At 46.4% G+C, this 9,637-nt stretch overlaps 1 protein-coding gene across 6 annotated transcripts in view; it reads right to left on the bottom strand.

The window, feature by feature from the left end:
• Positions 1 to 9,637, bottom strand: part of CRACR2B (calcium release activated channel regulator 2B) — a 45,695-nt gene continuing 36,058 nt past the window's right edge. For all 6 annotated transcript variants that reach the window (XM_033062846.1, XM_033062848.2, XM_033062849.1 and 3 more), the window contains exons 12-18: positions 8,315 to 8,609; positions 8,001 to 8,142; positions 7,693 to 7,774; positions 5,361 to 5,475; positions 3,825 to 3,932; positions 3,032 to 3,108; positions 1 to 2,040 (exon numbers count right to left, since the gene is read on the bottom strand). In XM_033062846.1, the coding sequence (XP_032918737.1) occupies positions 1,956 to 2,040; positions 3,032 to 3,108; positions 3,825 to 3,932; positions 5,361 to 5,475; positions 7,693 to 7,774; positions 8,001 to 8,142; positions 8,315 to 8,609 (904 nt within the window). In that variant the 3' untranslated portion in view covers positions 1 to 1,955. The remainder of the gene's footprint in view (positions 2,041 to 3,031; positions 3,109 to 3,824; positions 3,933 to 5,360; positions 5,476 to 7,692; positions 7,775 to 8,000; positions 8,143 to 8,314; positions 8,610 to 9,637) is intronic.

Genomic DNA, 9,637 nt, shown 5'->3' with positions numbered 1-9,637 from the left:
TTCTAAGACAGCGTTTCTTTATTACCCGTACTATTTGCACACTAAGAAAACACACTTAAGGTTGTACATTAAAAGAGCCTGATGGTTCTTGTCATTGCAGTATGACAGCACTGATAAAGGTAATACACAGAACTAGCCCATATTTGTGTGTCAGCTCTATTTCACACCTTTGTCTCAGGTGTGCTGTGTACAGAGCGTGGGAGGTGCATGTTCAGAACACCTCAGCACGGATTTCCCTTCCCAAACGTCGCTTCTTGGAAACATGAGCAGTTCCCCTGGCAGCACTGGAAGGCTTTAGTGCAGTTATACAGTGTGAGCCACAGCCAGCCAACAGTAAGGACTGAGCAGGATCTTACTACTTGTAGCTCCTCCTTTTACTCAGAAATCCTGCTCTTCCAGAGAAAAACATCCTCTTTCCTATCAGAAGGGCACCAGGAGGAACCATGGAAATTGTGATGCTGATGGTCTGTAGGTGACTCAGAGCACTTTTCCTGCCTGGGATTTTTCCAGCGAAATTTGTGCAATAAAAAGACATTCAGAGTAACCGCCTCATCCCAAGAGATGAAAGACCATGGACAAGTACAGACCTTCCCTATGCTGCAAGGTTTGGGGGCTGCATCACAGCTGCAGTATCATATCTTGTGCTTAAAATGTCCGAGTCACATACAGAAACAGCCTCGAAGACAAAAGGGGAAAGGGCACTAACAACAATCTCACTTAATCCCAAGGTTCTGAGAGCCACTGAGCTGCAAACCAGAAAGCATCACACCCCAGAAGCTCCATGCCCAGGCACACAGCAGCTTTGACAACAGGAGCACTTTTGGGGACAGCTCCCACCTCTGCCCGTGCCCCTCGTTGCCCTGCTTTGCCCCAACCCTTCGTGACAAGAAGGCCCCTTTCCAATGGGAACAGGTTTAGTTCAGCTCTTTCTCATGCCCTTCACCAGTAAAGTGAGGCTGTTGTGGCTGTTGTTCAAGGTCTCTGCAAGAGGAAAAGGTACATTTCACACAGGCAGCTGCCTTGTACTTCTAGCCCACAGGCAGTTGAAAGCACTCTGGCGGGATCTTTCATGACAGTGGATAAGGCTGTTCCAAGTTTCTGGAGATTCTTCAGGAAAGGATAAGAGAATGGGAGGAAACAGGCAGCATTCAGCCTTAAAACAGGCTATATATGGCTCCCCTGGGAGCCCCTGCAATGGGCTATGAATCAGCAGCACATGCCAGCGCCTGCGGGTCCCAGGGCAGCTGCTGTGCTCTGTAAACATCCACTAGGACAATGGAAAGGTCCATAAGGGTGACAAAGCCATGAAAGCCATTGGGATGACTTGTTCATACTATAATCACATATGGAATCTGTTAGCTACAATATTAACAAGTCCAAACAAATCCTGCGGTAAATCCAGATGCAGATCTTGTAGGAGGTGGTAGAAGCATTCTCACTCACCACAGCAGGCTCTCAGCTGAGCACTGCTGCTGCAGAACCAAGAAGAGATGCTTCTCTCTCAGACAGATGGATCACTAATTAGAGCTAGTCCAAATTTAAAATAATTTCTTTCTCTCTTACATGGAAATTCTATTTAATACAGACCCACTGTGTTCTCCTATCTCTGCTGCTAGGCCACTTCTTTGCCAGAAAGAACAGGAGCAAAACTTCATCCCTTTACAGGGAACCAACATCTCCAAACAGAGGGCCCTGCTAGCTAAGACCAGCCAAATTCCCCCAAAGAAGCAGAAGCCTCGAGATACCAGGGTTGCATGCAGACTTGTGAAGTAGAACAGTGCAGATAATATGCACATTTTGGCCTGATTTATGCCTCAGATTCACAGACTGGGAAAAGCTGCACCTTCCCCAAGTCTCTAGAGAGCTGATACCATCAGATTCAGCTTGCTTGAAAGGAACCCCCAGCTTCATGATACAGCATTGGCACATGTCTCTCACTGACACATTGGTGTGCTTTATGTGCAGCACCCTTTCCTCCTGCTGATATCCTCCAGCTGCAGGGCATTCTCCCTCTGCCTGTCTTCTTGTGCTGTCAGCAACCTGGAAAGAACAGCACAGATCAAGAACACAGTCAGTTACTGAGCTCTTCCTGCCAAAGATTTGCCTCTGCCCTTTGCTCTCCACCAGCCATTTAGGATTTACATTTAGGATGGCAAGAAGCAACAGGCCCAAAGACTGGACTTTTCTGGAAGTTGGGCTAGATAAACCACACACAGAGAATAAGCATGGATTTCCAGGGAACAGGGAAAAAAACTGGACACATATGAGGTGGGAGGTTACCATGGCTTAGTACCAGTGTGAGTGGCCTGTGCCTTATTCCCAAGATCCCCCATGTCAGCATCCTGGGTTGTTTGCTCCCGCTGCCTGGGCCATCTTGGGCAGCACCATGGTAATAAAGCATGCTGAAGGCACGTGCTATGGGAGATATGATTCACCTAGCTGATAAATCCTCCCAGTTAATGAACAGCTATGTCCTGCTGTGGCTTTAACAGAGATAACGCAGGAGGAGGTGAAGAGATGAAAGAAAACAAAACGATAGTTTTCTTGTGAGATTTGAAATACATTTTTCCAAAAACTACTTGTTTGGGGTTTTTTTAGCTAAAATTTTTAGAGAAAAATTCTTTCAGCTGAACAATATCTTACCTCCTTTTAATACTACTGCCACTGAAATAGCTCAGTCTGTACAGTGCTTATTAAGACAGATATTAAGAACCCTTAGAGCTGCATGAAGACTTCAAATTGAAAACACCATTGTAAAATCTGGGACAGTATGCTAGGTTTTTGTGATTAAATACTCAAATTAAACTCCTAGTCTTGCAACAGCCAGTTCTACCAGGTGAAGCTTTCTGTGCAAAGAGTCCAGTCTACACTTGGTGCTCTCCAGGCACAGAAGACCTGGAGTCAGGTCTCTTTTGGGATGTGACAGGAAGTGAGTCTCTGACAACCCCTTTTCTTGCCCATTGCCCAGGAGAGCCCACACCAGTCACCTCCAGCTGGGGAAGTGTCCCAGTGACTGCTGCTGTTCACTGACCTGGCCATGTGCAGCATGGGCTCCATGATGTTGTAGCCGGTCATCGCGCTGCACTCGTAGAACACAGCCTTGTACTCCTGCCAGAGAGCACAACAAGCACCCACGGTGACTGCCAGCTCTCCACCATCCCCATTCACCCACAGCCTTGGGAGCTGGCCCACCCTCACCCCAGGAACCCTGCCAAGGGCCACTGCAGTCAGGAAGGTGGCTGCTACCCTGCTGGGGTGCACACCCTGCTCACCAATCCAGAAGGAGATGCTTTTTCAGCACCGGGGGCCAAGCCATAGCATCCAAATGGGAGCGCTGGGGGAGTTGTTTGGGAAAACATCTATCCAGGGTACCTTGATTCCCTTATCTTTTTGTTGTGAGTCCAGAAGTCAGGAAACACCTTTGAAACCCTGTTTCCCCCCACCCAGGGGCCAAGGTGCCAGCAGGAAGGCAGACAAGGGAGTGAGAAAAGAGGCAGGATGATGTTGCGTTAGGGAGCCCTCAAACAGGAAATCAGCCATGCATGTTCCCCTCAGAAAGATTGTAATGAGACATCAATCCCAAGAGAAATACATTAGCCTGCTCAAGGGCCATTGTCTGCTACATACAGGCCACCACCTCGTCCTCCCTTGTACCAGAGGGACCTGGGTACATGCCCACACTGGAGAAACCGGAGATGGGAGGGAGAGAGAAGGTACCATACTGAGAAATGGCTCCAAGAAGGGCTTTCTGCCAGCCAGACTGCCCTGCTCAAAGCTGGGGGGTGGCTGCAGAGCAGGTCAAGCAGCAGAGCACCGAGTCACACCTTTGCCAGCCTTTCCCCCTCCGTCCTGGGCACGTTCCGGGTCTCTCTCTGCACAGCATCCAATTTATTTCCAAGCAAAAAGACCACAGCTCCGTCCTCTATACCTTCCTGCAAAAGAAATAAAGACCCCTAGAGACCACTGGCCACTCAGAGCAGATCCATCCAGCTCAAGCAAACAAAACATTCAGTGGCAGCAGGACCAGGCTCATTAGATCGTTAAAGGGCCATTCCTTCAATAGTCCCAGGGATTTGTGAAAGGAAGCTTGAACTAGGGAAACGTTCCAAATGTTTGGTGTGTTCAGCTGGGATGGTGAGAGAGGGGAGACAGGATATAAGTGCCCCTCAGGAAAATAAGAAGCCTAAAAAAAAAGCATCTTGCCCCATAGGCACTTTGGAATTCGTGATCTGGTAGATCTTCTTAATAAGCTCAGTAATTTTTGTATGTGCAGTCCTGTGTCTAATGTGCAGTCCTAAACTCAATGATTCCTTGCTGAAAATTCACTGGCCGAGCAAGCTGAGCAACCTTCAGCCTTGTAAGCTGTCTCTATTGGAACTGTTATTCCTAGGCAATTCCTGGAGCCCCTTACCTCTGGTCAAACTCTCTATAGTTCCACTGGCTCACTAGAACATGGTCAGAGTAAGAACAGGGCTCAAAGTTTTCTCCCCACTGAAGTGCCCTGGATGACATACAGAACCTGAACAGCTTCAAAACAAAATAAATACACAGATGGGGAGAGGAAAAAGAGACTAAAATATGCAGATTTCATGTGGTTTGATTTTCTGTGTGCTCAGTTTAACCTTCTTCCTGAAAGGAACCTTCTTTTCAGAGGCTGGTTAGGTTTTGAAGATCTTAACCTTTGATCTTTCACGACATAAGTGGTTGTTTGTTTTTCCCCCACAGGCTTGTGGAAAATAACAATATTAGAATCCTCCAACCCATACTTATTCATTCCACTGAGATCTTGGTTTTTTTCAGACTCAGCACAATCAAAACAAAACTGCCCTTGAAAATTTCCCTTCACCTCGTGATCATCTACACACAACTAATTTAAATTATAAAGAGAGGTATTTTTGTATCCCCAAGAAAATATAAGCACAGATAAATGTTCTTAGTGTTGGGAAATAAAATATAGGGGGAAATTCAACAGTATTAATATATTGTTACCAAATTTTAAAATAAAAAAGGAAATAAAAAGGACCACCTCCCTTTCCTGTGCCAGACACCAGGAGATCTCCCTGCCTGAGCACAGGTGGGATGTGACCAAGTTTAGGAGATGCACACAGTGCACATGAGTTGCTTACAAACCCACACTACTGTTTTGGCAGGTTCTGCCACAGAAACAGCCCTCCCTGATGGGCTACCACTGGCTTTGTTACCTTCAACACAAAGCTCTGGTTCCAAACTCACCACCACAGGCATCTGCTTTGATTATTCCGTTCACAAGGTCAGTAGGATTTCCTGACTGAAAAATGTCTCCTGCAGACAGACTGTTGGAGCTGATGTGGAGCAAGGGAGCACCCAGGCCCTGCTCTCACCTGGATGCTGCTCATCCAGTTCCGCACCGCCACGAAGGAGCACTCGGCCGTGATGTCGTACATCACCAGGATCCCGTCTGCCTTCCGGAAGTACTGCTTGGTGATGCTCCGAAACCTGAGCCCAGACACAACCAAAGCATTGTCAGAACCTCAGCTGTGCAGTGGGAAGGGACAGAGTGGGATTATCTGTCTGTCAGTGCAGGCTCTCTGCATGGCCTGGCATGATGTGTCCCTCTGGGCTGGTGTCTGCACACAGATCCCTGCACCTCTGAGACAGGCCAGGCAGCTGTGGGTAAGCAGGAATCTTGACAAATGCATGGTGCTGGGAAAGCAAGAAAGAAGACCTTTGCAGGTCAGGAAGAGAGAAGCAGAAGAATCTATTTGGGTGGGATAAGAAAAGGTAATTTCCTATTAAAAGGGAAACTGATGCAGAAAACATGATCTTTCTCTATAGTCTGGAAGAATCTACAGACTAAGCTGTACCACAGTACAAACTAGGCACGCATAATGTTTGCCCCAGGGCTGCCAAAACAGCAATTAAGAACTCAGCATCAGTACAGTCTGTTTCCACTATTGAATCTATAAATCAATGCCATTATACATAAAAAATCAGGAGCTAGACTCAATTTCCAAGAAAAGCTCCTGCCAGACTTTTTCCTGTCTGTACCATTTAAAACCACAGGCTTGTATTTTGTGAATAGATTCCAACCAAAGCCCATCAAACAATGAACCCAAACGTTAGAATTTGTAAGTACTTTGTGACAGAGCCATGATATAAGCCCCTGATTTCAAACTGATGGAATTAACAATGTAATTTGGGAATTAATAAATGTAGCAAAAGTCCTGAGATCTCAGTGGCGAGCTGTGTATTTCCTGCACAGGATAACAAACTCTCCTATTGCAAGCCAAGAAAACCTACAGCTGTTATCCTCCTGTACTCTTCAGATAGTTGCCTGAAGCTGTTCTTTCTCACTACAATAAGGACACAATATTCTGGCACCTACCCAACTGAGTAAGCACAGAATGTATCTTTGGCAGTCAAGGTGCACCTCTGGAACTGCCAGCCAGGCAAGATGCTCCAGAAGAAACATCATAGATATCATGCATCAGTCTCAGGAAAGTCACCAAGGAGTTCTCCTTGCATGCTCCAAGGGGTTCTTCCATCTCTTCCTTAGATATTTACAGTTGGACACCTCTAGTTAGAAGTCATTACTATTCCTCCAGAAGAAAAAAAGGCTTTTGTTTTTTCCCAGGTCTCCTGTTTGGTATCAGCACTGAGCCAAGCTCTCTCTTGTGGTCACACATCTAAGACCTGCAAGTGCTGCAGGAGCCTGTGCTAAAGGTCCTTCTGCAGAGACAGTTTGGCCTCTGAATTGTGATTTGGCCTCTGCTGCAATCTAGCCTCAATAAAATGTCACCTTTTATGTCACAGCAACTTCCCTTACTGCTCAGTTTCAGCATCAAAATAACCACAGGAGTCCCCTCAGAAATAATTATTTCTTCAGCATGAAGCCTAATTTTGGAAGGGAGAGTTGCTTTTTAATACATACTCCTACTTAGTACATTCCTACCAGCTCTGCATGGTCTAGAGACAGACAGCATCATTGGCACAGTTTAGGATTAGAATATTCCCATGACCTTGGCTGCCCCCTGAAGGCCAGCCTCCAGAACATATTTAGCTCAAAATACCCAGTGCTTATTTTTGTCAGGCCCTTGAGGTTCATGGCCCTCTTGAAATAGCTTTTCATCTTAAGCTTCAAATTATATTCCACATAAAATATAATTCACATGGAGGCAGTGATGGGCCTTCATCTCTAGTAGCAGATGAGGGTCAAATGTATCCTCTACTACTCTGATCCTCACCAACACTGCTGGTAACGTCTAGAGATATCCCATGTTTTTGATGGGGAACCAGTGTTCAGCGTCACTAAAAACTGCAAAATCTCTCTACCAAGGATTATCACTTCCACAAGTCTGTCAGCAGAAGGGGCAGTGAAAAGGGCCAATAACCTCACTGACAGAGTCCAGCAGGGTAGTTCAAATCATCTTCCCCACAAGTCATGCTAATTCAGCTGGCTTTGACTGCTTGGAGCCACAAGCATGCAGGTCAGACATGGAAAACTCCTTTTCTGTCAACCCTCAGAGTGATCTCTCCAGGCTCTGCTTCACAGTCACAGCTTCTGGAAACCCCTGGAACATCCCTTTGCTGCAGGTTCAGCACTGGAATAGCTGTCATGACCTGTCTGGTCCTTCAGAAGCTGATAGTTTCCCCAGGGACAGAAACCAGCTGCATGCACCCTTTCCTCCACTGAGCCTGGCAGGAAGTGCTTACCTCTCTTGTCCAGCTGTATCCCACAGCTGTAAGGCAACCTGGGTGTTATCCACCATTAGACTCTTCACCTGATAATCAATACCTGTCAGGAAGGTGACAATGATTATGAGGTAGCATGGGGAGAGCAGCTTGCCATTATCATGGCCAGACCAGCTCCACTTAATTCAGGGAAATTGCAAGATTGATTCAATACTGGGAGAGGGATCATCTTTACCTCTAGCTGGGCTATAATACAGGCAAAAAAGCATTTGCCCAGTCTGACTTTCCCACCTTCCTTATCCAGGGGAGCCAGGCACCCTATTACTTACCAATGGTTGCATTGAGCTCAGCCAAGAACCTGTCATAGCAGAAGCGGTGGATGAAGGAACTCTTCCCAACACCAGAATTCCCTACAAACACCACTTTAAAGATGCGATCTGGGGAACAGCTGGCTGGTTCCAGTGCTTGGAGCTACAATGGAAGAAAGGCATGAGGTTTTAAGAGCCCAGCTGCAGGCAGTGCTTTGATGTAGGGATTAGGCCCCTGCACTGTAAATCTGTGGAGCTGGAGATGGTGGGAAGAGTGTCAGACTCTCAAGTCCCCAGCAGGTGTTTGAGGAATAACCCCAGGTAACTGCACTCACCCTGGTTTCAGTGCCAACAGGCTGGGCTCGAGGAGGCAGGGGAGCAGCAGCTAAGCCATCTGCATTTTTTCTGCAGTCAGAGTCACCCTTCAAAGTCACCTTAAACCACTCAGGATCTGCTGCCAAGGGCCATCTCTCCTCATCTCTGCTGTTCTCTCCAAAGTTTGTGCTGTCTCCTTCTCCTGTCTTCATCCATACCCCATTGCCTGGGAAGTATTTACAGTTCTTTCTGTTGGGTTCTTCCACTGCCACATCCACTGGGAAGGTGAAGGGAAGGTCCGCAGAAGCCAGTTGTCTGCATTAAAGTCCACAAGCAGCACAGACAGGGTGGGAGAGGGTGAGGAGATAGGGAAAGGAGGTGGTTGCAAATTCCCAATCAACAAATGCAGTCCAATTAGTGTATATGAAGCTCTTGCAGGAACTCTATATATTCACTCCCCACACTCCCTGTGACTAAAGCATCAGTGGCTCCCCTAGGGAAAGAGAGAGTTCACCAGAGCTGTGCTGTACTCATATGTGCTGACAAATATTTCATTAATTTTAATAAAAATTGCCACTTCATTTTTTCAGGAATTCTTTGCCTACTGCTACCCCCAGCAGTGAAAAAATGAGGCAAAACATATGAGAGGTTTTTTAAACAAAAACAAAACAAACAAAAAAGAGCAGTAATAATTACCTCTGTATTTTTATTACTAAATACCTTAAAAATAAATAACAGATTGTGCCCACACGAGACCAGCTTGATGCACTGGGGGCAGAGCTGATGTGGTAGTTGGAAGAACAACTTTCAAGAGAACACCTAAAATAACCAATTTAAACTACTGGAATCACTGCTGAGGGGCAAGGCAACGTCACTGGTTTTCTATGGTTAAAGAACTAAAGCAGCAAGAAGACCTAGTATTAAGCTGAAGATATTTATCTACCACAGATGTCTCCACAGCAGACTGCGTTTGGAAGCAAACTGGAGTGACCAGAGTGCACTACAGTCAGTCTCTTCAGAGGCAGGACATCCCACCCCACTCTGCAACATTTTTCTTTCTATAAGTGCAAGAATCCAAACAATTCTTCTTTCTCACTCCAGCAAGTACACTTCATCTGGGTTGCAAAATTCACTTGCTGCCATGCCTACACTTTTTTCTATGAAAGGGAGCTCACATTCCTGGTTGCCCTCCCTGCATTTGCCTCAAATGCCAGTCCAGAGCCAAGCCAGCTGGAACTTCTCCCTCTTAAAAATGGGCACATACTCTCAGTCTCAGGCTCTTGGGAATGGTGCCCATCTCCCAAGGCTGATAAAATCACAAAATGAGAGATCTCAAGACCCTC

This window comes from Catharus ustulatus, chromosome 6 (assembly GCF_009819885.2).
Source record: "Catharus ustulatus isolate bCatUst1 chromosome 6, bCatUst1.pri.v2, whole genome shotgun sequence".
Classification (NCBI taxonomy): domain Eukaryota; kingdom Metazoa; phylum Chordata; class Aves; order Passeriformes; family Turdidae; genus Catharus; species Catharus ustulatus.
This window is presented reverse-complemented; position numbering and strand designations above follow the sequence as displayed.